The 27,386-nt window shown below is 42.8% G+C and overlaps 2 protein-coding genes across 2 annotated transcripts; one reads left to right on the top strand and one right to left on the bottom strand.

The window, feature by feature from the left end:
- Positions 1–17,703: 17,703 nt before the first annotated feature.
- On the top strand, positions 17,704–20,883 carry LOC110492025 (tubulin alpha chain). The gene is made up of 4 exons (XM_021565982.3): positions 17,704–17,859; positions 19,239–19,461; positions 19,564–19,712; positions 19,817–20,883. The coding sequence occupies exons 1-4, from the start codon at positions 17,857–17,859 to the stop codon at positions 20,795–20,797; spliced, it is 1,356 nt and encodes a 451-aa protein (XP_021421657.1). The 5' UTR covers positions 17,704–17,856; the 3' UTR covers positions 20,798–20,883.
- A 59-nt stretch (positions 20,884–20,942) lies between these two features.
- On the bottom strand, positions 20,943–26,789 carry pmelb (premelanosome protein b). Its single transcript, XM_021565981.3, has 12 exons — positions 26,544–26,789; positions 25,047–25,142; positions 24,717–24,863; positions 24,232–24,366; positions 23,916–24,077; positions 23,410–23,754; positions 22,979–23,206; positions 22,747–22,872; positions 22,528–22,636; positions 22,037–22,242; positions 21,720–21,810; positions 20,943–21,422 (listed from the first exon to the last, which is right to left on the bottom strand). Exons 1-12 carry the CDS (start codon positions 26,602–26,604, stop codon positions 21,254–21,256), a joined length of 1,875 nt encoding a protein of 624 aa, XP_021421656.3. The 5' UTR covers positions 26,605–26,789; the 3' UTR covers positions 20,943–21,253.
- Positions 26,790–27,386: the final 597 nt, after the last annotated feature.

The following is a 27,386-nucleotide window of genomic DNA, read 5'->3' as shown; positions in this document are numbered from 1 at the left end:
AGGTGCTTGGTAGACTGCTGGAGCATGACCTATACGTCAAGGCTGAGAAATGCGTGTTCTCTAAACGAGCCGTCTCTTTTCTGGGATATCGCATTTCCACCTCGGGGGTAGTGATGGAGGGTGACCGCATTAGGGCCGTGCGTAATTGGCCGACTCCGACCACGGTAAAGGAGGTGCAGCGTTTTCTGGGTTTTGCCAACTACTACCGGAGGTTTATCCGGGGTTTTGGCCAGGTAGCGGCTCCCATCACCTCACTGCTGAAGGGGGGCCCGGTGCGTTTGCAGTGGTCAGCAGAGGCGGACGGAGCATTCAACAAGTTGAAGGCGCTGTTTACTGATGCGCCCGTGTTGGCGCATCCGGACCCCTCTCTAGCATTCATAGTGGAGGTGGACGCGTCCGAGGCTGGGGTGGGTGCCGTGCTATCACAGCGCTCGGGTACGCCACCAAAACTCCGACCCTGCGCTTTCTTCTCAAGGAAGCTCAGCCCAGCGGAGCGTAACTATGATGTGGGGGACCGGGAGTTGCTAGCGGTGGTTAGAGCTCTGAAGGTGTGGAGACACTGGCTTGAGGGGGCTAAACACTCCTTTCTCATCTGGACCGACCACCAGAATCTGGAGTATATTCGGGCAGCTAGGAGACTTAACCCACGTCAGGCAAGGTGGGCCATGTTCTTCACCCGGTTCCGATTTACTTTGTCTTATAGACCGGGCTCACGTTCTACCCTCCTCGGGTCACCCTGGGGTGACGAGGACAGTGGGGAGCCTTCAGGGGAGGTATTGGTGGCCTACGTTGGCTAAGGACGTTAAGGGTTATGTCTCCTCCTGTTCAGTGTGCGCTCAGAGTAAGGCTCCTAGGCACCTTCCTAGAGGGAAGCTACAACCCCTCCCTGTTCCACAGCGGCCATGGTCACATCTGTCCATAGATTTCCTAACCGATCTCCCGCCGTCTCAGGGGAACACCACGGTTCTGGTGATTGTGGATCGGTTCTCTAAGTCCTGCCGTCTCCTCCCGTTGCCCGGTATCCCTACAGCCCTACAGACTGCGGAGGCGTTATTCACCCATGTCTTCCGGCACTACGGGGTGCCGGAGGACATCGTTTCTGATCGGGGCCCCCAATTCACGTCCCGGGTATGGAGAGCGTTCATGGAACGTTTGGGGGTCTCTGTCAGCCTGACCTCCGGTTATCACCCCGAGAGTAATGGGCAGGTGGAGAGAGTGAACCAGGAGGTGGGTAGGTTTCTGCGGTCGTATTGCCAGGATCGGCCAGGGGAGTGGGCACGATACATTCCCTGGGCTGAAATGGCTCAGAACTCACTACGCCACTCCTCTACTAACGTGTCCCCTTTTCAGTGTGTGTTGGGGTACCAGCCGGTCCTGGCACCATGGCATCCGAGCCAGACCGAGGCTCCTGCGGTGGAGGAATGGGTACAGCGCTCCAAGGAGACCTGGAGGGCCGTCCAGGAATCTCTACGACAAGCGAGTGGACGGCAGAAGAGGAGTGCTGACCGCCACCGCAGTGAGGCCCCCGTGTTTGTACCGGGGGACAGGGTCTGGCTCTCGACCCGAAACCTACCTCTCCGCTTGCCCTGCCGGAAGCTGGGTCCGCAGTGTGTAGGGCCCTTTAAAGTCCTGAGGAGGATAAACGAGGTGTGTTATCGATTACAACCCCTCGTTTCATGTGTCTCTCCTCAGGCCGGTGGTAGCTGGTCCCCTGCAGGACAGTGAGGTACCGGAGGTCCCTCCCCCCCCGCTGGACATCGAGGGGTCCCCGGCGTACACGATCCGGGCCATTCTGGACTCAAGACGCCGGGTGAGGGGCCTGCAGTACCTTGTGGACTGGGAGGGGTACAGTCCGGAGGAGAGGTGCTGGGTACCGGTGGGGGACATCTTGGATCCCTCCATGTTGAGGGATTTCCATCGCCTCCATCCGGATCGCCCTGCGCCTCGTCCTCCGGGGCGACCTCGAGGCCGGTGTCGGCGCGCTGCGGGAGCCACGCGTCAGGGGGGGGGTACTGTCACGAGTCCGACCGAGGGTGTTTCCCTTTCCCGGGCAGGTGGCGCTCGGCGGTCGTCGTCACCGGCCTATTAGCTGCCACTGATTGTTTTTCCTCCCCCTCCTTGTATGTTGAGTGGTAGCACCTGTGAATGTGTAATTAGTTTGTCTTTATTAGACAGCCGGCCCGCCTGGTTGTTGTGCGGGATTATTTCATTGTAAACCTTCGGCTCTGTGGTATAGGCACGTTGTGTCCCATTTGTACATTTTGATTCCCTGTGTTTTGGGAACGTAACGTTTTTGTGAGCACCCTGTGGTGCATTGGTGCGATTAAAGGACGCGCAGCATTGAACTCTCTGTCTCCTGCATTTGACTCCACACCCACGACACCCGGAGCATTACACCAGGTCTACAAACACAGCCCTGGGGACATAAATTCCAGTACCGGTCTCACTGAAGAAGGTGAGGAAGTCATCTCCTCCTCCGATGGTCTTGTCGCATCTGTCCATGTGGCTGGATCCCATGTTCCAGGCAGTAGAGCTTCCAGCAGGCATTGCCCAGCCTGACTCACGTGGACAGATCTGCACTCACGCTGGTGAGGAAAACCTTATTTAATTAGAATCAAACTCTAACAAAAATGTTTGGACACTTGTTCTATACAATCAGAATATCTTCTCAGTATTAAAAACAAATCATCCTAGCCTACCTCAAAATAGTTTATAAAAGAGGGAGCTACTTTGCTGATAGGAGAGGAAGACAGACTTTGTTGCAGCAGTGTAACAGTGTATCATTGCAGTGAGTGAAGGTAGTAACATTGTAACAGCCCTCACAGCATCAGATTGTTTTCGGCTCTATAAAAGGCTAAATAATCCAGAATAATTTATATCTGCCTTATTGTAGGTTATGCTAGTGTAACGTAGGCTCTCCATCACCGATATATGACTATAGGGCTGTGCACAGACCTTTTGGGGGGCATGTGCTCAACCCCAAAAAATGTCAGGGCTTCCTGAGTGGTGCAGCGGTCTAGACCCTGCATCACAGTGCTTGAGGCATCACTACAGACCCAGGTTCGATCCCAGGCTGTGTCACAGCCGGCCGTGACTGGGAGACCCGTGAGGCGGAGCACAATTGGCCCAGCGTCGTCCGGGTTAGGAGATGATTTGACCTGCCGGGATTTCCTTGTCCCATAGCGCTCTAGCGACTCCTTGGGCACCTGCAAGCTGACTTCGGTCGCCAGCTGAATGGTGTTTCCTCCAACACATTGGTGCGTCTGGCTTCTCGGTTAAACGAGCAGTGTGTCAAGAAGCAGTGCGGCTTGGCAGGGTTGTGTTTCGGAGGACGCATGACTCTCGATCTTTGTCTCTCCCAAGTCCGTAGGGGAGTTGCAGGAATGGGACAAGACTTTCACTACCAATTGCGGTAAAAATACAACAAAAAATAAGCTTTGGCAGCGATTACAGCTGTAAGTCTTTCTGAGTACGTCTAAGAGCTTTCCACACCTGGATTGTGCAACATTTGCCCATTATTCTTGTACTTCTAGCTCTGTCAAATTGGTTGTTGATCATTGCTAGACAACCAATTTAAGATCTTACCATAGATTTTCAAGTAGATACATGTCAAAACTCAGTAACATTCACTGTCTTCTTGGTAAGCAACACCAATGTAGATTTGGCCTTGTGTTTTAGGTTATTGTCCTGCTGAAAGGTGAGTTAATCTCCCAGTGTCTGGTGGAAAGCAGACTGAACCAGGTTTTCCTCCAGGATTTACCCGTGCTTAGCTCCATTCCATTTAGTTTTTATTCTGACAAACTCCCCAGTCCTTAACGATTACAAGCATACCCATAACATGATGCAGCCACCACTATGCTTGAAAATATGGAGAGTGGTACTCAGTTGTGTGTTGTATTAGATTTGCCCTAAACATAACACTTTTTTTCAGGACAAAAAGTGAATTGCTTTGCCACATTTTTGCAGTGTTTCTTTAGCGCCTTGATGCAAACAGGATGCATGTTTTGAAAAAATGTTATGGGTATGCTTGTAATCGTAACCCGGACGACGCTGGGTGCCCTCAAGGGTGCTGCGATTATTTTGGAGGGGGTGCTTATACAGGACCAGTAAAGGCCCAGTACACTACTTTTAAACTAAATGTACATTTAAACTAAGTGTATTTGAGTGTTTACCAGCATTTTGTAGTCTGATAATTATCTGTACAAAACAGTTAATCTGATAATCTGAATATGAAAACACTTGCTTGATATATGTTTTCCAGTTTCTTGAAATACTTTGCAAATGCACCTTTTTTCTATGTGAAAACTTAAAATGGTCTATTTATTCCTTTTCTATTTTAGAAGACGCTAATCCAGAGCAATTTACAGTAGTGAGTGCATACATTTTCATACTGGTCCCCCATGGGAATAGAACCCACAACCCTAGCATTGCAAGTACCATGCTCTGCCAACTGAGGCACATCATCACAAACCACTTGATGTCTCAATGTACTTAATTACTGTATTGTGCATTGTTTTGCTTCATGGGGATCGAAAGTCTACAGGTACAAACCTAGATGACCTGCCAACGTAAAATACAGTAATGTACATTTATTTACATTAAGCGGATTGTAGGATTTTAAATTAACACTGCACAAAAAGTGGTTGTTTTCCATGTTATTTGATCAAGAAAAATATTTAATGTCATGTGGATGTTTTGTGTCTTTGCCCATAACTTTGCACATTTTGATGTAAATGTTAGAGTACAGGGTCTTGTTCTGTCTGGATTCCATTAGAATGACAATCGCAGAGAAAATGACAGGGCAACAAGTCTTATAATTCCAACTATTGAATCCTGCAAGATACTGTTCTTAATTATACACCTACCTTTTTTTTTTGCCAAAGCTGAGATACTCTCTGGCAACTGAGTTAGGAAGGACGCCTGTTTCTCTGTAGAGACTGGGTGTATTGATACGCCATCCAAAGTGTAATTAATAATATCCCCCATGCTCAAAGAGATATTCAGTCTGCTTTTTTTAACCGCTCTTACAATTGATTACCTTCTTCGCGAGGCATTGTAAAATCTCCCTGGTCTTTGTGGTTGACTCTGTGTTTGAAAATTCACTGTTCGACTGAGGGATCATACAGATAATTGTATGTGTGGGGTACAGAGATGAGGTTGTCTTAAAAAAAATCACTTGTTAAGCAAATTTTTACTCCTGAACTTATTTAGGCTTGCCATAGCAAAGGGGTTCAAGACATTCAAGACTCACGACATTTCAGCTTAAAATGTTTAATTAACCTGTAAACACTTTCAAAAACATATTTCTACTTTGACTTTATGGGATATTGTGTGTAGGCCAGTGACAAAACATCTCAATTGAATTTATTTTAAATTCCGTCTGTAACACGACAAAATGTGGAAAAAGTCAAGGGGTGTGAATACATTCTTAAGGCACTGTAGACACGTAAGCTTACTGACACCACAAACACATGCACATCCATACACAAACACTTTTACATTCATGGTTTGCTGCTGCTACTCTGTTCTTTATTTTACTCTTATTATTATTAATTATCAACGTCTAGTCACTTTACCCTGCCTTCATTTACATATCTACCTCAAATACCTTGCACCTCTGCACATGAATCTGGTAGTGGTACTCCCTGTATATAGCAACATGTTATTTTATTCCTATTTCATTTTATTTGTATTATTCTTTTTAAACTCTGCATCGTTGGCTCGTAAGCAAACATTTCACGGTAAAGTCTACACCAATCACTATGCAAATGTACACAGCAAAATCCATGGTGTACATTTAACTCTGAAAGAGTCCAACTGCACTGAAGTTAAAATAAGACATTTGAACGTGCTAAAGGTTTAACTCAGAAAATGTTCCCCCATTTAATTCTGAAAGTGTAAAATGTACACTATTTTTAGTGAACATATGAGTGTTAAAATAACACTTTTGAAAGTGTTGATGATTTATCTCTGTTGCAGTGAAGTTGATTAAACAGCATGATCATTACACAGGTGCACCTTGTACAATAAAAGGCCACTCTAAAATGTGCAGTTTTGTCAATGCTACAGATGTCTCAAGTGTTGAGGGGGCGCGCAAACGCCATGCTGACTACAGGAATGTCCACCAGAGCTGTTGCCAAATTGTTGAATGTTAATGTCTCTACCATAAGCCACCTCCAACATCATTTTAGAGAATTTGACAGTACGTCCAACAGGCCTCACAACCGCAAACTAAGTATATCATCGCAAGCCCAGGACCTCATCATCTGGCTTACCTGCAGGTTTGTCTGAGACCAGCTACCCAGACAGCTGATGAAACTGAGGAGTACAGTGCCTTGCGAAAGTATTCGGCCCCCTTGAACTTTTAGACCTTTTGCCACATTTCAGGCTTCAAACATAAAGATATAAAACTGTATTTTTTTGTGAAGAATCAACAACAAGTGGGACACAATCATGAAGTGGAATGACATTTATTGGATATTTCAAACTTTTTTAACAAATCAAAAACTGAAAAATTGGGCGTGCAAAATTATTCAGCCCCCTTAAGTTAATACTTTGTAGCGCCACCTTTTGCTGCGATTACAGCTGTAAGTCGCTTGGGGTATGTCTCTATCAGTTTTGCACATCGAGAGACTGACATTTTTTCCCATTCCTCCTTGCAAAACAGCTCGAGCTCAGTGAGGTTGGATGGAGAGCATTTGTGAACAGCAGTTTTCAGTTCTTTCCACAGATTCTCGATTGGATTCAGGTCTGGACTTTGACTTGGCCATTCTAACACCTGGATATGTTTATTTTTGAACCATTCCATTGTAGATTTTGCTTTATGTTTTGGATCGTCGTCTTGTTGGAAGACAAATCTCCGTCCCAGTCTCAGGTCTTTTGCAGACTCCATCAGGTTTTCTTCCAGAATGGTCCTGTATTTGGCTCCATCCATCTTCCCATCAATTTGAACCATCTTCCCTGTCCCTGCTGAAGAAAAGCAGGCCCAAACCATGATGCTGCCACCACCATGTTTGACAGTGGGGATGGTGTGTTCAGCTGTGTTGCTTTTACGCCAAACATAACGTTTTGCATTGTTGCCAAAAAGTTCAATTTTAGTTTCATCTGACCAGAGCACCTTCTTCCACATGTTTGGTGTGTCTCCCAGGTGGCTTGTGGCAAACTTTAAACGACACTTTTTATGGATATCTTTAAGAAATGGCTTTCTTCTTGCCACTCTTCCATAAAGGCCAGATTTGTGCAATATATGACTGATTGTTGTCCTATGGACAGAGTCTCCCACCTCAGCTGTAGATCTCTGCAGTTCATCCAGAGTGATCATGGGCCTCTTGGCTGCATCTCTGATCAGTCTTCTCCTTGTATGAGCTGAAAGTTTAGAGGGACGGCCAGGTCTTGGTAGATTTGCAGTGGTCTGATACTCCTTCCATTTCAATATTATCGCTTGCACAGTGCTCCTTGGGATGTTTAAAGCTTGGGAAATCTTTTTGTATCCAAATCCGGCTTTAAACTTCTTCACAACAGTATCTCGGACCTGCCTGGTGTGTTCCTTGTTCTTCATGATGCTCTCTGCGCTTTTAACGGACCTCTGAGACTATCACAGTGCAGGTGCATTTATACGGAGACTTGATTACACACAGGTGGATTGTATTTATCATCATTAGTCATTTAGGACAACATTGGATCATTCAGAGATCCTCACTGAACTTCTGGAGAGAGTTTGCTGCACTGAAAGTAAAGGGGCTGAATAATTTTGCACGCCCAATTTTTCAGTTTTTGATTTGTTAAAAAAGTTTGAAATATCCAATAAATGTCGTTCCACTTCATGATTGTGTCCCACTTGTTGTTGATTCTTCACAAAAAAATACAGTTTTATATCTTTATGTTTGAAGCCTGAAATGTGGCAAAAGGTCGCAAAGTTCAAGGGGGCCGAATACTTTCGCAAGGCACTGTATTTCTGTCTTTAATAAAGCCCTTTTCTGGGGATAGATTTATTCTGATTTGCTGGGGCCTGGCTCCCCAGTGCGTGGGCCTATGCCGTCACAGGATCACCCATGGTTGGGCCCTGTCCAGTCATGTGAAATCCATATATTAAGGCATATTGAATTCATTTCAATTGACTAATTTCCTTATATTCCTTGTAACTGATCAAAACATGTTACAATTGTTGCATTTACATATTTTTTCAGTATATAATCACAGATATTAAAAACAATCCCCAAAGAATCTAACTGCTGTAGAGCATGCTGGGAAATATGATAATGACGGGTGTGGTTTTGATGGGACTGTTTTACTCTCCACAGTGTAAAACAATAACTCTAGCTATTAACAACAACACTGGGGGTTATTTTACACCACTGAGTGTTAATTTCACTCTTACAGAGTGGAGTTTATTCCTGAGTCAATGTTATCAAATGAAATGTTATACTGAAAAATCAACACTGGCCAAATTGCTGTGTAGCCTGTCATTACAGCCATACATTTGTAATTACTTTTTTCATTTTCAAAACGCAAGAGAGGCGAAAGAAATAAACTGTTTTACACCTGCATTTGGAGCTGAAAGTCATTCATGTTAGGGATATATCATGTCACTTCTCTGGAGTCCAGAGCAAACAAAATTATTTGATCTACTTCTAGTGGAGTTTGCAGAATCAGATCAAAAGCATGTTCTGTCTGCAGCTTGCATTCACTTTGGAGGCCATCCTACCTACAGAGTGCTCATTGCCAGCCGGGTAGCCCTGTTCCTCCTCACAATTATCATAATAATTTGCCCAAATATGTTACATCTTCATTCCATAATATTGGAGGTAGTGCGATGTTACAGCTGCTTGTCTTCAAAAGTTTGGACACACATACTCATTAAAGAGTTTTTCTTTATTTTTACTATTTTCTACATTGTAGAATAATAATGTACACAGCAAAACTATGAAATAACAGATTATGGAATCATGTAATAACCAAAAAAGTGTTAAACAAATCTAGATAGATTTTATATTTGAGATTCTTCAAAGTAGCCACTCTTTGCATTGATGACAGCTTTGCACACTTTTAAAATTCTCTCAACCAACATCACCTGGAATGCTTTTCCAACATTCTTGAAGGAGTTCCAACATAAGCTGAGCACTTGTTGGCACTTGTTGGCTGTTCTCTGTGGTCCATCTCAATTGGGTTGAGGTCGGGTGATTGTTGAGGCCAGGTCATCTGATGCAGCACTCCACCACTCTACTTGGTCAAATATTGCCCGTACACAGCCGGGAGGTGTGTTTTGGGTCATTGTCCTGTTGAAAAACAAATGATAGTCCCACTAAACCAGATGGGATGGTGTATCGCTGTAGAATTATGTGGTAACCATGCTGGTTAAATGTGCCTTGAATTCTAAATAAATCAACCACAGTGTCACCAGCAAAGCACCCCCACACCATCACACCTCCTCCTCCATTCTTCACCGTGGGAACCACACATGCAGAGATGATCCTACTCTGCATCTCACAGAGACACGGTGGTTGGAACCAAAAATCTCAAATTTGGACTCATCAGAACAAAGGAAAGATTTCTACCAGTCTAATGTCTATTGCTCGTGTTTCTTGGCCCAAGTAATTCTCTTCTTTTTATTGTTGTCCTTTAGTGTTTTTTTTTGCAGCAATTCGACCATGAAGGCCTGATTCGCTCAGTCTCCTCTGAACAGTTGATGTTGAGATGTGTCTGTTACTTATTTGGGCTGCAATTTCTGAGGCTGTTATCTCTAACAAACTTATTTTCTGCAGCAGAGGTAACTCTGAGTCTTCCTTTCCTGTGACAGTCCTCATGAGAGCCAGTTCCATCATAGATCTTGATGGGTTTTTTGACTGCAGTTGAGGAAACTTCCAAAAAGTAACATTTAAGAAGGCACACCTGTTAATTGAAATGCATTCCAGGTGACTGTCATCAAGACAAAGGGTGGCTGGCTACTTTGAAGATTCTATAAAATACAAAATACGTTTTGATTTGTTTAACACTTTTTTGGTTACTACATGATTCCATATGTGTTATTTCATAGTTTTGATGTCTTCACTATTATTCTACAATGTAGAAAATAGTCAAAATAAAGAAAAACCCTTGAAGGAGTAGGTGTGTCCAAACTTTTGACTGGTACTGTATTTCCAGTTGCCACCCAAACTAGGCCTATCTGAACTATTAAACTGTTAAGTCTGTTCTGGCAAAGATGAGTCAGTAGCAGATTGACAAACTGTATTTTATATGGATGAATAATGTAGACCTCCTCTGTTATTGACAGGCAAAACTGGTGGATTTGAAACAAGTTCCTTCTGGTCACTAACCTGGATATGTGTGCCCACCTTTGTGCAGCAATGCTGATGACTGGTCATTGGTAAACAATCAACAACTGCAACTTTTTGTTTCTGAAGAATATTTCAGATTTTAATGGAGACGTGCGGGCAATGGGTTCAGACCATCAAGGACAAAAATTGTATGCCAAAAAAAAAAAAAATTGGGAGGGAAATTATAGGCTATCACCACTGAAAAGGGCATTTTGGAGACGGGCAAAGGGGCATGTGCTCTGCACCGATTAAACCAATATTTTTTTACTAATTGACTGACTTGGTTCAATTATTTGAATTCTATTTCTTTCTTTTTTTCTGTGAGCTCGATGCGCACATTGTTGAGTTTATCTGTAGATAAGACAGATCAAACCCGAACTGTGCAATGTAGTAGGGAGTTGTAGTTTCCAACAGGCCAATATTCTACATACAGTCATTTATCGCAGAAAACGTGGCAATTAACTGCAATGACCATCATTTATTGCGTGCCTACTTCTCAGTCTGTGTTTCTTTTACTCCTGTTATGTAAAAGTGACAGAAAAATGCGTGCTTGAGGGATAGAGAACAAATGCTTCAAGAGGTATCTTTACCTGAAAATACATGATTTAAGTGATTGGTAATTGGTATTCAGCAGTAGTTGTATTTAGTCAGACAGCATTGGCAGCAGCTCGATAGAGATGAGATGATGACTTGGAATTAAATAATAAAGTAATCAAATAAAACAGATGTAATATACATAACAATTTAAATATTTTATTAAAGTAAAGTAATGTGAATAAATTATGGTTAATAAGTTATAAGCACTACCATCAATGGATTTTTATGTGCTGTTACAGCATTCAATCCACATAACGCATAGTGCATTTAATGTCAAAAATATCGAACCGACTTCAGAAAACACTAATTGTTTAGCACTACTGCACTACTGCCCTATTGGTGCACGTGCTTGTAGGCCTACATTACTGACGAGTGACGATGACTATGCATTGCAAACATTCGCGAACTGGTACAGTCAGTGGCGACCCGTCACTCAGGGCAGGTAGGGCAGAGCCCCACCTGTTTTGAGTCCCACCTGCCAAGCTAAAAATAATAATAATATATATACACACTTCCTATTTTGCAACAAAGCCTCCTTCACTCATGCTGCCAAACATACCCTCGTAAAACGGACTATCCTACCGATCCTTGACTTCGGCGATGTCATTTACAAAATAGCCTCCAACACTCTACTCAGCAAATTGGATGTAGTCTCTCACAGTGCCATTTGTTTTGTCACTAAAGCCCCATATACTACCCACCACTGCGACCTGTATGCTCTCGTTGGAAGGCCCTCGCTACATATCCGTCGCCAAACCCACTGGCTCCAGGTCATCTATAAGTCTTTGCTAGGTAAAGCCCCACCTTATATCAGCTCACTGGTCACCATAGCAACTCCCAGTCATAGCACACGCTCCAGCAGGTATATTTCACTGGTCATCCCCAAAGCCAACACCTACTTTAGCCGCCTTTCCTTCCAGTTCTCTTCTGCCAATGACTGGAACGAATTGTAAAAGTCACTGAAGCTGGAGACTTAGATATCCCTCACTAACTATAAGCATCAGCTGTCAGAGCAGCTTACCGATCACTGCACCTGTACACAGCCCATCTGTAAATAGCCCACCCAATTACCTCATCCCCATGTTATTTTTTTGCTCTTTTGCACCCCAGTATCTCTACTTGAACATCATCATCTGCACATCTTTCACTCCAGTGTTAATACTAAATTGTAATTATATCTCCACTATGGCCTATTTATTGCCTTACCTCCCTAATCTTACTACATTTGCACACACTGTACATAGATTTTTCTATTGTGTTATTGACTGTACGTCTGTTTATCCCATGTGTAACTCTGTGTTGTTGTTTTTGTTGCACTGTTTGCTTTATCTTGGCCAGGTCGCAGTTGTAAATGAGAACTTGTTCTCTACTGGCCTACCTGGTTAAATAAAGGTGAAATAAAAAAGTGTTGCCCTGACGACTATGTCTGCTTTAATGCTATTGGGCAAGTCATGGTAAATCTGTCCAGTAAAGAACACCCTGCTTTTCACATTGGATAAACGAGACCATCGTCATTAAGCACCCACCTAGAACCCCACCCATTGTGCAATGTCAATTCTGCATTACTCTGAAATGTTTTGCCACAAATTGATTCATTGCAATAACTGACCACTAAAAAAAATGTCTATTTAGCATATCCCTGATTTTAGTAATGGAATTTTCATTTCGTTTTTATCACTTCATTTAACAGTATTTAGAAATAATTATGTTTCAGCTCAGTCCTGACCTAATTTGAGTTTTTTAATCTATATAGGTCAAATGTATATTCTGCATATGATATAAAAATGCTTTGAAGATGTTTGCGCCAAAGCCTGCTTCATTCATATTGATCAGCAGAAAAATGCATGACAGTCAGATACAATGTTACACTCCATTTGTCAACCTAACCTAGTTACTGTCTCACCACCTCCAAGCTGCTTCAAAGAAACCCATACAATCGATAGGCCTAGCTCTATAGAGCACACAATATAAACCCTGTGGCAAAAGTGTAATCTATTCTATAGAGCACACAATATAAACCCTGTGGCAAAAGTGTAATCTATTCTACATTCATTCTTGTGATTAGTTCAACCTTGCAGAATGAAGGCCCTCCCATCCACTGAGAGAGATCCCCCTATGATCCACTGTTATTATCATTGATTGTTTAACTAATAGTCAAATGTATGACCCCAAAAAAACATCTGGGTCAGAGGGTTTAGACCCTTACTGTCATGCGGAGCGGAACAGGTGAAATCAAGAGCAGACTCAGACGAGGAGACTGGGATGAGGTAACCATGGTATTTATTGAAACACGGGAGGGGGAAGATTGAGTGCAGGTCAGGGGAAGCTTGGGCGGGTTGCAGGAAACCAGATGCGGAGGCTGAGGGTGAGGCGAGAGGTGTTGGGAGGTCCGGAGGGGAATCCAAGGGAGCGTAAAATGAGGAATCCAGGACAGAGTAGCAGGACTGATGAGAAGTTGGACTGGAGACAGGGACCAGAGTCAGAGCAGGCAGAACTATAGCGGAGAGGAAAACAGCATCAGGCAAGGGAAACCAGGAACAAACAGCTGGAAACATGGACAGACTGAGCAGAGATTACAATCTGGCAGTGTGGAGGTGGCAGGACTGAGTATTTGTAGTCTTGACTATGGAACAGATTGCAGCTGGTGGGGATCTGCTCTGACTCGAGCACACCTGTCTCTGCCCACACAATCACACACACACACGCACACACGCACGCACACACACACACACACACACACACACACACACACACACACACACACACACACACACACACAGGAGTGGCGGCTGGTCAAGGCGACACAGGATGAGCACTAGAGGGCGTGACAGGACTAGATGTGACGTTTTCTTATTTAAGGTTGCTGCCTCTATCATCGGCAAGCCTATATCTGACCTTTTTAATCTGTCTCTCCTCTCTGGGGAGGTTCCCATTGCTTTGAAGGCAGCCATGGTTCGTTCTTTATTTAAAGGTGAGATCGAGCTGATCCTAACTGTTATAGGCCTATTTCTATTTTGCCCTGTTGGTCAAAGTGTTGGAAAAACCTGTCAATAATCAACTGACACTGCTTTCTTGGTGTCTATAGTATTATCTCTGGTATGCAATCTGGTTTCCGCTCAGGTTATGGATGTGTCACTGCAACCTTAAAGGTCCTCAATGATGTCCCCATTGCCCTTGATTCTAAGCAATGTTGCGCTGCTATTTTTATTGACTTGGCCAAAGCTTTTGATACGGTAGACCATTCCATTCTTGTGGGCTGTCTCTGAGGGGTCTTTGGCCTGGTTTGCTAACTATCTCTCTCAAAGAGTGCATTGTATAAAGTCAGAAAATCTGCTATCTCAGCCACTGCCTGTCACCAAGGGTGTACCCCACGCCTTTCTCAATTTACATCAACAACATAGCTCAGGCAGTAGGAAGCTCTCTCATCCATTTATATGCAGATGATACAGTCTTATACTCAGCTGGCCCCTCCCGGGTTTAAACTCTCTACAACAAAGCTTTCTTTCTTAGTGTCCAACAAGCTTTCTCTGCCCTCAACCTTATTCTGAACACCTCCAAAACAAAGGTCATGTGATTTGGTAAGAAGTATGCCTCTCTCTCCATGGAAGTGATTACTATCTCTGAGGGTTTAGAGCTTGAGGTACTCACCTCATACAAGTACTTGGGAGTATGGCTAGACGGTACACTGTCCTCACTCCCCCCTATCTGAGATATCTACTGCAGCCGTCATCCTTCACATACAACACCCGTTCTGCCAGTCACATTCTGTTAAAGGTCCCCAAAGCGCACACATCCTTGGGTCGCTCGTCTTTTCAGTTTGCTGCAGCAAACACTCAAACTGGACAGTTTTATCTCAGTCTCTTCATTCAAAGACACAATCATGGACACTCTTACTGACAGTTGTGGCTGCTTTGCGTGATTTATTGTTGTCTCTACCTTCTTGCCCTTTGTGCTGTTGTCTGTGCCCAATAATGTCTGTATCCTGTTTTGTGCTGCTACCATGTTGTGTTGCTACCATGTTGTTGTCATGTTGTGTTGCTACCATGCTGTGTTATTATGTGTTGCTGCTGTGCTACGTTGTTATCTTAAGTCTCTCTTTATGTAGTGTTGTGTTGTCTCTCTTGTCTGATGTGTGTTTTGTCCAATATTTTTTTTTACATTTATAATTAATTTATTTAAAAAATGCATCCTCCCGCAGTAGGCCGTCGTTGTAATAAGAATTTGTTCTTAACTGACTTGCCTAGTTAAGAAAGGTTATATAAAATCAAACAAATAAAATGTAGGCCAGGTACAAGTGTCATTGTGATTATTATTTGTATTCATTTCAAGATATTCTGTTGCTTGTTTTAATATTTATGGTCAGTCGCAGCCTGACCACATTCAGTTATAAAAGCACTGTTCAATATGGGTGCCTTCATCAACATGGGTAGACTTAAATAGCTGATATTATTGATCAAATGTTTGACTGCACCAACTAAACTTGAATTGGTGGTTGTTGTAGAACTACTGTCTGTGCTGCTGATAATAGAGGCCCAATGACTCAAGCCTAGATCTAGGACAGGGAGCAACAGACACCCAACCCTCAAGCCCCCATCCTCCCTTGGTCCATCCGTTGCTAGGTGATGAATAACGGGGTTGCTTGGTTACAGGCCAAGTATCCACATAAACCGTCTTTATCTGTTGGTCACATGACCAAGCTTGAATAGCAGCAGCAGTAAAAAAGGAGTAGGACACAGCTGCCCCGGTGGGGGATGTGACTGAGGCTTCCCTCCAAGTCCAAGTTCCTTGTTTTTCTTTTCTCTTATACTAAGGTATAGAGGACACAGTTAAAACCTCCTTTCTCTATCTATGGTAGGATGAGCTGGGGAAGAACAAACTGTGGTGGAAAGAATTGTGATAAGGATGGGTGAAACCTTAACTTTTAACAAACAAATGCCAAACAATGCATGTGGTAAGGCAGTTTAAACGAACCTTTTGAGGCATTGCTATGGCTTCATGATTTGTTTGGATAAGGGGGAAAAAATGTCCATAAAAAATAATTGTATGTCATTCAACATGCAGCAGCGAAGTGGAAAGGCTCAGGGGCAACCCTGGTTGCTAACCACATGGGACTCAATGGCAACTATACACTATCCCCATAGGGTTATAAATTATATCCCCATTATCTGCTCCAGAAGTCACTGAGAGAAGAGCACTAGAAAAACACAACGTTGTTTATCATGAAAACGTCTATTTTTATCACCTCTATAAAAAAAAAGCTATTTAAGATTTATGCCCTACAGTGGAATATGTTTTTTAAGCATGAACGGCAATAAGAAGTAAGCCACAGATACTGTAGACATGGCTGTTGATTTCAAAATCCACTTTTGAAAGCTTTTATCATAATCACAAAGTCCTTAAAGCTTTAATATGTTCACAGAGATAACCAGTATAGGCCAACAACTGCTTTTGGACTACATTGGAAAACCATGAGTGCGATCCATAGATTCCATAGTGGACCACTCCCAACCAGCTGCTCTTTAACTTCAGGGCTCCTTGTCTGTCATCTGTTGCGGTGTGGGAATTGTATAGGCATGAGACCACACGTCTTGTCCGCTCCTTCTACAGTGGACCTAAATCACACTCACACTTTACTGTATTAACACACAATTGACATTCATCTTTGTTTCTTGGTAGCTTACCCAGTGAGCAAAACTGGTAAAAAATATGTGATTTCAACCCGTTTTTCTGTTCAAATGAAGTCTTTTCAACCAGTTTTGCTCACAGGGTATATTTAGAATATTCCAAAATAAAGCTCTAAAGACAAACTAATTGCTTGTTTCAGATACTTTTGAGTGGATTTTACAGAGGGGCTGTATCAAAGCAATTATTCACTTTACAGAATTTTTGTTGTTTTTGTATGATTTCACCTTTATTTAACTAGGCAAGTCGGTTAAGAACTTACAATGACTACCAGACAAAATCCAGCACTCAGGATAGTCTGACAATGCAGGCTTTTCAACCCTGGGTTGTTGTGTAAATCCTTCAGGACAGTCTGTGTGGTGATGCAGACTTATCAGGGAACTCAGACCTGAGCCCTTGAAATCAATACATGTTTGGCCATTATGGCTATATTCAATTGGATAGATAGCAGAAAGAAAAAACGCTTCCATAACAACGAATACACTCAGGCCAGCCCAGTGCATTCAGGATCAAGACACGGTGATCACGTGGCTAGCCCAGAGAATATAGGACAAAGAGGGAGGAGAGATAGGAGGAGAAAAATAGGCTTCAGCAGCATCATTGGACCACTGGCTCAGCTTCAGTGAGATTAGCGTCCTTCCCCTATTCTGTCATTTTAAATTATTTATCTGGTACTGTTCCCCAAAAGGACGTTGGACATAAATCTATATATAACCATAATTTAAGATGTGGGTATGTGTTTTAGGTTGTCCTATAGTGATAGATTGGAAGATTTCTTTGAGCATTCTGACCTTCAGTAACTTCCAACACTCCCATTGATTTGCAGTCAATAATCCTAATGCTAAAACTGTCCCTACACCTAAATATGGGATTGCTCAATCTCAAGTGTATTCGTGATAAGATGCATTTTTAATTGGGGTGAACTATATATTCGAAAAGCGTGACACAGGACATAGGGTCAATTCACTACCTTTTCCATTCCCTGAATTACATACCATTTAATAATTATCATAATGGACAACTCGAAAAAATATACAATTAGCATAAAAGCTTCGTTTTAAAAATGTCATTTTCACACTCATATAGGCGAATTACACAACGCACACTGCCTGTGCATAAATCTGGAAGCGCCGCCCCTCTACATCAGCAGTTGTTGCGTCGACCCTGACGGACAGAGAATACACTTATTCATTCAGACACAAATAGGGATCTCTCTGCGTATTGCTTTGTGTTTTCCCTTATTGTTCGATCCTCCTTAGAAAACATGGTAAGTCATGTTGTTTTTTTCAGCAATAATAAGCCTGAAATAATTACGTTTTTGATGTTTTCTAATGAGAATTTATACAATTATGAGACAATATTACACCCTAATTGTGGCTATCTATATGGGTCGATTCTTATTGTCTCGGACAATGAATTCTGGATTGGGGGGATTTTGAGCATTTTCGTGCAGAATATTTGTTTAGACTGCGTTAGCGTTTGGAAATGGTATTGCATGCTATTTCGGTTTAATACAAGGGTATTACATAAATTGGCATGGCAGTGGAATGAAAGAACAAGGGCACTATATTTTGCATGCAGAAGTTATGCTAGCTATTGAAAACATGAATTATACAATGTTCATCATAGGCAGCAACATTTATTTATCCAGGAAATTGATTTAAAATGGTAATAAAATGGGATTATATTCTCACTGTCATTCATTGTGTTGCTAGGTGTGGGAGGGCAGACTGGGTGGGGACAGAAGGGGAATATATGTCTCTCTTCTGTAACAAATGTCTAACATTATGTCTAGTTTAACCCTGAAAATAAACCTATTCCTCTCCAGATGCCAGCTGCATTTTAATTCCTTAGTGATGTAATATGACTTTCTTGTCAGTTTAATAATGGTCATATGTTCATAGATGGCAAGATTCCTCTGCTATTGGTCTTTATTTATACTGTTCTTCAGTTTACATGTAGACTACCCAGTCTTCCACTAGGTGGTGTTTTTGGCAAGTGTACATTTTTGTCAAATGTACTGTAATTCTGCTACATTAAAACCTCTTAAAGGATCGGCCCAGTTAAAAAAAAAATCGCCTAAAATTATATACCCAAATCTAACTGCCTGTAGCTCAGGACCTGAAGCAAAGATGTGAATATAATGTAGGAGAATTTAACACATTATATCTGGTAAAAGATAATACTAAGAGAAAACAGCGTTTAATTTTTTTTGCACCATCATCTTTGAAATGCAAGAGAAAGGCCATAATGAATTACTCTAACCCAGGCGCAATTTAGACTTTGGCCACTAGATGGTTTTAATCTGATCCAATGTACTATTGCATATATGTTCAAACTGTTGTATCAAGACTGCCCAAATGTGCCTAATTGGTTTATTTATACATTTTCAAGTTCATAATTGTGCACTCTCCTCAAACAATGGCATGGTATTCTTTCACTGGAATAGCTACTGTAAATTGGACAGTGCAGTTAGAGTAACAAGTATTTAAGCTTTCTGCCCTTATCAGATATGTCTATGTCCTGGAAATTGTTTTTGCTTCTTACAACCTCATGCTAATCACATTAGCCTACATTAGCTTAACCATCCCGAGGATGGGACACCGATCCTGTAGAGGATTAAGTATTTTTCCATTTATTTTCCAGCGTGAGTGTATCTCTGTCCATGTGGGTCAGGCTGGAGTCCAGATTGGCAATGCCTGCTGGGAGCTCTACTGCCTGGAACATGGGATCCAGCCTGACGGACAGATGCCCAGTGACAAGACCATCGGAGGAGGAGACGACTCCTTCAACACCTTCTTTAGTGAGACTGGGGCTGGAAAGCATGTCCCCAGGGCTGTGTTTGTAGACCTGGAGCCCACAGTCATAGGTAAGCTTCCTGGTTCTCATTCAATTGAAATAAAGTTATGTCAAAAAGGATTTCCTCTGCTTTCTTGAGCTCCTTAATGAGCTGTTCATTTTCTCTCCTCAGATGAGGTGCGCACTGGGACCTACCGCCAGTTATTCCATCCTGAACAGCTCATCACTGGCAAAGAGGATGCTGCCAACAACTACGCCCGTGGACACTACACTATTGGCAAAGAGATCATTGACCTGGTGTTGGACAGGATCCGCAAACTGGTGGCTATCTCAGAATGAATGAATTACATATTTGATCAACTATCTGATCAGAATGTGGAAATCTGTTGTCCTCCTTTTATTGACATATTTCTCTTTCTCCTCAGGCTGACCAGTGTACAGGCCTTCAGGGCTTCCTGGTTTTCCACAGCTTTGGAGGTGGCACCGGCTCTGGTTTCACCTCTCTGCTGATGGAGCGCCTGTCTGTTGACTACGGCAAGAAGTCCAAGCTGGAGTTCTCCATCTATCCAGCTCCCCAGGTGTCCACAGCTGTGGTGGAACCTTACAACTCCATCCTGACCACCCACACCACCCTAGAGCACTCTGACTGTGCTTTCATGGTGGATAATGAGGCTATATATGACATCTGTCGTAGGAACCTCGACATTGATCGTCCCACCTACACCAACCTCAACAGGCTCATTAGCCAGATTGTTTCCTCCATTACTGCTTCCCTTCGATTCGATGGTGCCCTCAATGTTGATCTGACAGAATTCCAGACCAACTTGGTGCCCTATCCACGTATTCATTTTCCTCTGGCTACCTATGCCCCAGTCATCTCTGCAGAGAAGGCTTACCATGAGCAGCTCTCTGTCTCTGAGATCACCAATGCCTGCTTTGAGCCGGCCAATCAGATGGTGAAATGTGACCCTCGCCACGGCAAGTATATGGCTTGTTGCCTTCTGTTCCGTGGTGATGTGGTGCCCAAAGATGTCAATGCTGCTATTGCCACCATCAAGACCAAACGTTCTATTCAGTTTGTTGACTGGTGCCCAACTGGTTTCAAGGTTGGCATCAACTATCAGCCTCCCACTGTAGTCCCTGGTGGAGACCTGGCCAAAGTCCAGAGGGCTGTGTGCATGCTGAGCAACACCACTGCTGTGGCAGAGGCCTGGGCTCGTCTTGACCACAAGTTTGACCTGATGTACGCCAAACGTGCCTTTGTGCACTGGTATGTGGGTGAGGGCATGGAGGAGGGAGAGTTCTCTGAAGCCAGAGAGGACATGGCAGCCCTGGAGAAGGATTACGAGGAGGTAGGGGTCGACTCCATTGAGGGGGAGGGAGAGGAGGAGGGAGAGGAGTATTGAAATGTCCCTGCAGGCAAGACATTGTCGAACATTGTTACTGTTGCATGATCTGATTATGATACCTAATAAAATATTTAATTAAATTAGCCATTTGTGCTCTTGGTCTTTATTCACAACATTATTTTGACAAATAGAAAGACAATAGTGCAGTTTGGGGGGATTTTAATGGGGGAAAAGATATTAAAATGTATAACTTCACCGTCGTTTCCACTAATATTCACTGGTCAAACCTCCAGTATAAAACTGTTAAATCAATGTTGGTCTTACCATACATATGCTCTTTGAAAATGTTTAGTTTGAGGGAAATAAGCCAAATTACACACAGTTAAAAAATAAATGTATAAAAAGTATAAAACAAAAAACAAAACATGTCAGATGACTATATGTGCAAATAAAATGTTTCTTGGGCTGTTGTTTTGTGTGTATTTGGCAGTTGAATGGGTTGTTGTTGTCCATTCACACAAGCCTGTCATCGAGCAGTGGGCTGTTCTCTACAGGAGCCTGTCGACTCAGAAGATTCCAAAACAGCAGAGGTCCAGAGCTCCAACCAGGACTGCTCTCAGCGCTCTGGGAGGAGGAGCCAACCACAGACTCCTCCTTCAGAGGACGGTAGGCTTTGAAACGTCTGTGGAACAGAAAGAGAACATTAATTTACATATTTTTTTTTACTAAGCTCACTTGACAAAAATGTGTGAATCTTAACATGTCTCCCCTGGTGAAATAACGGATAAAAAAGGTCATTAGAAAGGTACTATCAATGGTACAATATGACGCATACAGTTGCCCTGAGACATGGCTGTACAGTGTAAACAGACACCATAAGTGTCATGCCTCAAAGCAAGCGTTACAGGTTATAGTTTGTGGTGATATGGAACCCTTCAGAAAGGTGTGACAAGTGTAGACCAATGTTGATGTGACTCACTTGTAAGTGTAGGCCACGGATCCAGTGACCAGAGCAACGATCAGGACCCCTATCACCATGGCTACAGTGCCCACTGAGGACAGACCGGAACCTGCCAGAACACAGACAATAATGTATGTAAAACAACTTCATATAACAACATCATTAAACAACATATTAAAATATATTAATTATTTTCTAAACAATAACAATACGTTTTGGACTGGAAGGCGTTGGACTGATTGTCCCTGGGACCCAGGTATGAGACATGGGTGGTGCTACCACCCAACATAGCCACCATACAGAGATGTGAAGAGCAGACATGTTACAGTACATACCCATGGTCACGCTAACTTTGGCGCTGGTGACTGCCAGACTGACATCATTGGTCATGGACACATTGATGCAGAAGATGCCAGAGTCATTGAAAATGTGGCGCAGTACCAGCTGGCACTCAGAAGAGGGCGACACTGTGTTACACATGGTGTGGACTGGCATCAGACAGTCTGCATCCGACACCAACATGCACACCTCTGTGGGAAGGCTTGGTGGAAAACAGACACAGGGTCAGAAACACTCAGTGCAACAATAGAAGCCGGTTTCCCAGACCCAGACTAATCTTGGACTAAAATACAATAATAAAAAATAATAATCCAGGACTAGGATTAATCTGGGGAAATGAAACTAGCCCTGGTGCTTAACTGGTGGGATTTTGGCCTGTATTCCTTATTGATTTGTCTGTGGGACATGATTCTGCTTAGGGAAATAATGACTGCTTTGATTCTTTGAGACAGTCACCCTTTAATTGCTTTGGTGCAGGAATGCTCACCTCCCATGGCAGGTGACAGTTAGATCCACTACATTTCGTTCAACCTCAAATGCATCAGTCTTGATCAGAGCATTGTCCACTTGCACTATCTTCAAACTCTCAATGCCCTCTGACAACAAAGACATAAAGACGGGATGTAATAATCCTCAATGTTAATCAAATCCAATATTAGGAAACCACAAGATGGAGATTTAGATGTCCTTAAGACAGTTGACTCACCAACAATGTCAATGCCAGCGCAGAAGGACCCATAGCGATAGATCACACAGTCATCATCCTTGGGTTTTTCACCTGCTTCACGCTTAACAACTATCACCACGGGATCTTGGGCCGTAGCGGCCTCCCCTGTATCAGGAGAAGAGTGACAATCCAACTATTTAAAACACCTTAGACATACCATTGATTCCCTTAATTCATCAATTAACATGTTAAGTAGGTGATTTGAACACACCAGCTGGCTCTACTTCAGAAGCAGCTGTTGTTGAACCAGCGGAGACAGTTGAGGTGTCAGGGTTGACCGGAGAAGGTGTCTTTGTGTGCTGAGCGGTGGAGGCTCCCACCTCAGTCGTGTCCTCCTGTGTATCAGTCTCAGCGGGGACTGAGGGGCCTACATTTACTGTAGCTCCCTGTGTGGCCGCCGTTACTGGAGCAGCTGACACAGCCGCAGCAGGAGCTCTCACTGGGGAGAGAAACATGACCATTCAATTTCCTATTTTCTTGGTCAGTTCTGGCATAGCCTACTACGTTTTGGGTGAATGTCAAAAGTATTTCCCCCACGATTCATCACGTCCTCTCTCCTTGACGAGACTAAGGATGCAAGGAACCCAAGTAAAGCCTTTTGACATTTACTTCTGGACTACAGCGTTTCAAGATGAGAATTACCTGTCGTGCCTGCCAGGTTGGCAGGCCCAATAGTGACAGTGCTACCAGTGGGGATAACACCAGCTGGTGTGGCACATGCTTTATCAGGGATAACGGCCTGTACAACCACCCGGGGCTTGAAGCCGCCAGCCACTATGTAGGTATGGGTGACAGTCAGCTCTCTGGAGATGAGAGCTCCGCTGCTGTCACCAAAGTCCCAGTTGTATGTGATGTCAGCGTCACTCAGGTACTCGCTGGGATCGTGGAGACTGATGGTGAAGGCTATCGCTCTGTTCTGGACGAAGCTCAGGTCTGCCTCGTTGACGTCGTTCACTTGGCTCATCGAGACGGCAAAGGGGATTTGATCTAAAGAAACAGAAATAAATACCCTCAAGTAACTTCTAGTAGCAAGTATTGTTGTTTTCTACGTAGTTGAATAAACATATGCATTTTAAAATAGTACTAAAATGTGTTCATTCATTCACTCATTAAGTCATTCAATTTGTTCACTCATTCATTCTACTAACCAGTGATGGAGAACTGTGTGGAGGCGTATCCCAGAGGGATGAACTTCTCGTGGCTGCGGTAGTGGTAGATGACAATGTCCACTATGTAGGAACCCAGAGGGACATTGTCTGTCCCGATGGTGAGGGAGGAGGAGGGGCCATCAGACACCTGCCAGTACTGACCTGTGAGGCAAAGCAAAGGAAACAGCTTTGCATGCTTATAACAGTGTTATTACATGGTTATTACACATTTATAACATTCCTACAAGACAAAGTGAAACACGTTAACGTGAATACTGTAGGCCGAATAGATGAGAGTGCTTGCAGCTGTACTTACCCCATGTCTTCCATACAAACACATACGGAGGGGGTTTGTCACCACCCTTCCTGAAAGGTGTGCCGTCGGGAAAGACTCCGTTCCACTCCGTGTTCTGTGCAGGATACACTGGCTCAGACTGATGGTAGTGTGTTCCTAGAGGAAAACAGAGTTGGTTTCCGCTTTGTCTTTAGACAGAGGAGTATGTACTATGAATATGTCGTATCTAACCTCAAAACGTTAATTTTTGCAGACAGTAACTTGGCACTGTAGTTTCCAAAAGGAAAGAACCATACAGATATTGTAGACTGTCATGAATTATTACTGAACAATAGCTGTCCAGAAGCCAGCACTCATGCGAGATTTGGCTCTGGGCACCAAGATTACCGTATAAGTGACAAAAGCCCCATATATAGCCAAAATCGCTAATCTTGTTCACAAGACTCTTCCTCCCAATAAGCCTAGGGATGAGGTCATCAAAACCCAGTCAGTCCTCGAGGACTTACCATTGACGGTGAAGTCCTCGGCCCACACCACCTCTCCGTCGGGCATGACCTTCTGGTTGTGTGGGAACTGCAGCTCGATGGTAAAGGTCACCTTGGCTGCAGTCAGGGTCGGTGCGTCATTGCCCACAATGAACTTTACCTTGCCACCTGTTGAGAAGAATGTACACGTTGAATTGAATATCATAAGTATACTATTTCACAAGAACAATTGACTTACTTGACTTTAAACCCTTTTGTCCACAGAGATATTCCTGATAAATAAGAGGACATATGTTATTTAACCATCAGTGTATTTAACATTGTGTTGAGACAGAAGAAAATTGTGCATACCTTTCCAAGAGTCTTTGTAGCGAGGGTCTTCATCTTTCCACACCGGATACATTTTCGTATTCCATGATGGATATCGTGTGAAGCGACTTTTGGGCTCTGGAATATAAATCATAGAAATGACATCAGTAAAATGCATGCACAGTCAGCATTTATTCATTAGAGTTGAAAAGGCAGGAGATGGTCACACTTTCGGTTGCAACCAAAGGAGGGGGCTTAGCTCTGACCTAGGTGACTGCTTATCCCAAAAGCTCTACAATCCCCCTCAATCCTATTCATGTGACTGTCAGCTGAGTGTGTACCATAACTTTACTACAGATTAGGGCTAAGGGAGAGGATTGTCTTTGACATAAGGACCAAAGAGGTCAAACTGTTTATATTTAATTGCACTGATAAGCACAGACTATTTTCATAAATGCATTTTTTAAAAAAATCAATAATCCCCCCAAAAAAGACAAATCAAAATGATAAATCTGAGTTAGATTTACCTCTGGTCATCCATACACGCCACCCTATAGCCAAAATCACAAAATAATGATATCCCAATTGGGGGAGACTGTAAAGTGATTATCAAGGATATGATTGTTAGAAGGCTACTGTAATGTGCAATGATCCCACCATCGGTACATCTTACTGTAAAGTCAAGAATTTAGAGCCGCTGACTGATACTCTCTATATTGTTCGGAATGAATGCAAACTACCGATTGGTGACAAAGGAGACCCTTCTCTCTTGTGCTTTAACTATTTTATTTAAAATCTCATGCGACTTGCACAATGTTGAAGGTTAGTGCATTGAATCTTCCTAGAGGCCCTATTACTGCAATGATGCTTCCCCATAAAATCAAGGACTAATTCATATTTGTGCAATGTTTGCAAAGTATGTGGAGAATAAAATTTACAATCTTAATTGAAACGGTTTTTTGTCCAGGACTAGGCTTAATCTGTGTCTGGGAAACTGACCCTGTGTCATGCAAAGGACACATAGTGCTGCACTGAGGAGCCACTGTCATAAGAGTGGCTAAAACAATACCAGATGCAGTGTTTCGCAATACGCAGCACTACTGAAAGGTTTGAATGAAACAAGTGTTACTAAATTATTATCATATTGTGAAATACTGACATGCCACAGCCTGAGGTAAGAAATAATGCCTTATTGTAACTTCAAAATATACTTTCTTATAAACATAAAATCTAAGTATACCAGATTATCTGGTATACATAATGATATCCAGAGTGGCTGTACATATGTAGCATCTTAATTTGATCACCATGCAGGAAATGTAAAGCTTGTAGTGTATTTTAGGTTTAAAAAGGCTTTTGAAGTTTGTAATTTCCACTTTGAAATATTAGACTTGATTTTCCCTTACGAAAAATGTGTCAACCCCCACAAACATGTCCATTAATTATAATACACACAATAATTCACATTTCCTGTTGCTGCAGGATAATTTTCCTGCTGTAGTAAACTGGCTTAAATTAAGATCCTACATCTGTACTTACTTGCTGCAGCAGATGAAAACAGTGCCAGCAACAACACTGCAAGAACTGTCCCCGTCTTCATTCTAAGAGTGCACGCTTCCTTTCCACATTAAATATGGAATATCCCTTTTCTTCTCCTCCAGTGCAGGTCAGAACAAATTCACCAGACCATTGTGATTCCTGGCTTTATAAATTCTTTAATCTCTGGCCTCACAGCAGTAGTACTAAACCCCTCCTACCCCACTGAAACTGTGGTCCCACCTCCCCAAAGGCAGTGGTGTAAAGTATTAAGTAGTACTTTCAAGTATTTTTACTTAAGTAGTGTTTTGGGGTATCTGTACTTTACTATTTATATTTGTCAACTTTTACTTGACTGTATTTCAAAAAAAAAATTATGTACTTTTTACTCAATTCATTTTCCCTGACACCCAAAAGTACTCGTTACATTTTGAATGCTTAGAAGGACATTGTCTAATTCACACACTTGTCAAGATAAAATCCCTGGTCATCCATACTGCCTCTGATCAGGTGGACTAAACACATGCTTCGTTTGTAAATGGGTGTGAGTGTTGGAGCTTGCCCTTAACCATCCATAATTATTTGAAATTGTGCCGTCTGGTTTGCTTAATAAAGGAATTTGACATTATTTATACTTTTACTTTTGATAAAGTATATTTTAGCAATTACATTTACTTTTGATCCTTAAGTATATTTCAAACCAAATACTTTTACTCAAGAAGTATTTTACTGGATGACTTTCACTTAAAAGTCATTTTCTATTAAGGTATCTTTACTTTTACTCAAGTATGACAACTGGGTACTTTTTCCACCACTGCCCAAAGGCACTTGTGACATGTGTGGCTT

This window comes from Oncorhynchus mykiss, chromosome 16 (genome assembly GCF_057628025.1).
Source record: "Oncorhynchus mykiss isolate SJ-2025 chromosome 16, ASM5762802v1, whole genome shotgun sequence".
Lineage (NCBI taxonomy): Eukaryota > Metazoa > Chordata > Actinopteri > Salmoniformes > Salmonidae > Oncorhynchus > Oncorhynchus mykiss.
The sequence above is the reverse complement of the archived record's forward strand: the minus strand, read 5'-3'. Positions and strand labels throughout refer to the sequence as shown.

What these genes read in the sequence shown, in the direction of transcription:
- LOC110492025 (XM_021565982.3), top strand. An exon ending in CCTGGAGCCCACAGTCATAG is followed by an intron (nt 19,462 to 19,563) that starts GTAAGCTTCCTG and finishes TTCTCTCCTCAG; the next exon opens with ATGAGGTGCGCACTGGGACC. An exon ending in TGGACAGGATCCGCAAACTG is followed by an intron (nt 19,713 to 19,816) that starts GTGGCTATCTCA and finishes CTTTCTCCTCAG; the next exon opens with GCTGACCAGTGTACAGGCCT.
- pmelb (XM_021565981.3), bottom strand. Translation starts at nt 26,604, where the DNA reads ATGAAGACGGGGACAGTTCTTGCAGTGTTGTTGCTGGCACTGTTTTCA. An exon ending in CGCTGGCATTGACATTGTTG is followed by an intron (nt 22,637 to 22,746) that starts GTGAGTCAACTG and finishes CTTTGTTGTCAG; the next exon opens with AGGGCATTGAGAGTTTGAAG. An exon ending in ACTGTCACCTGCCATGGGAG is followed by an intron (nt 22,243 to 22,527) that starts GTGAGCATTCCT and finishes TTTTCCACCAAG; the next exon opens with CCTTCCCACAGAGGTGTGCA.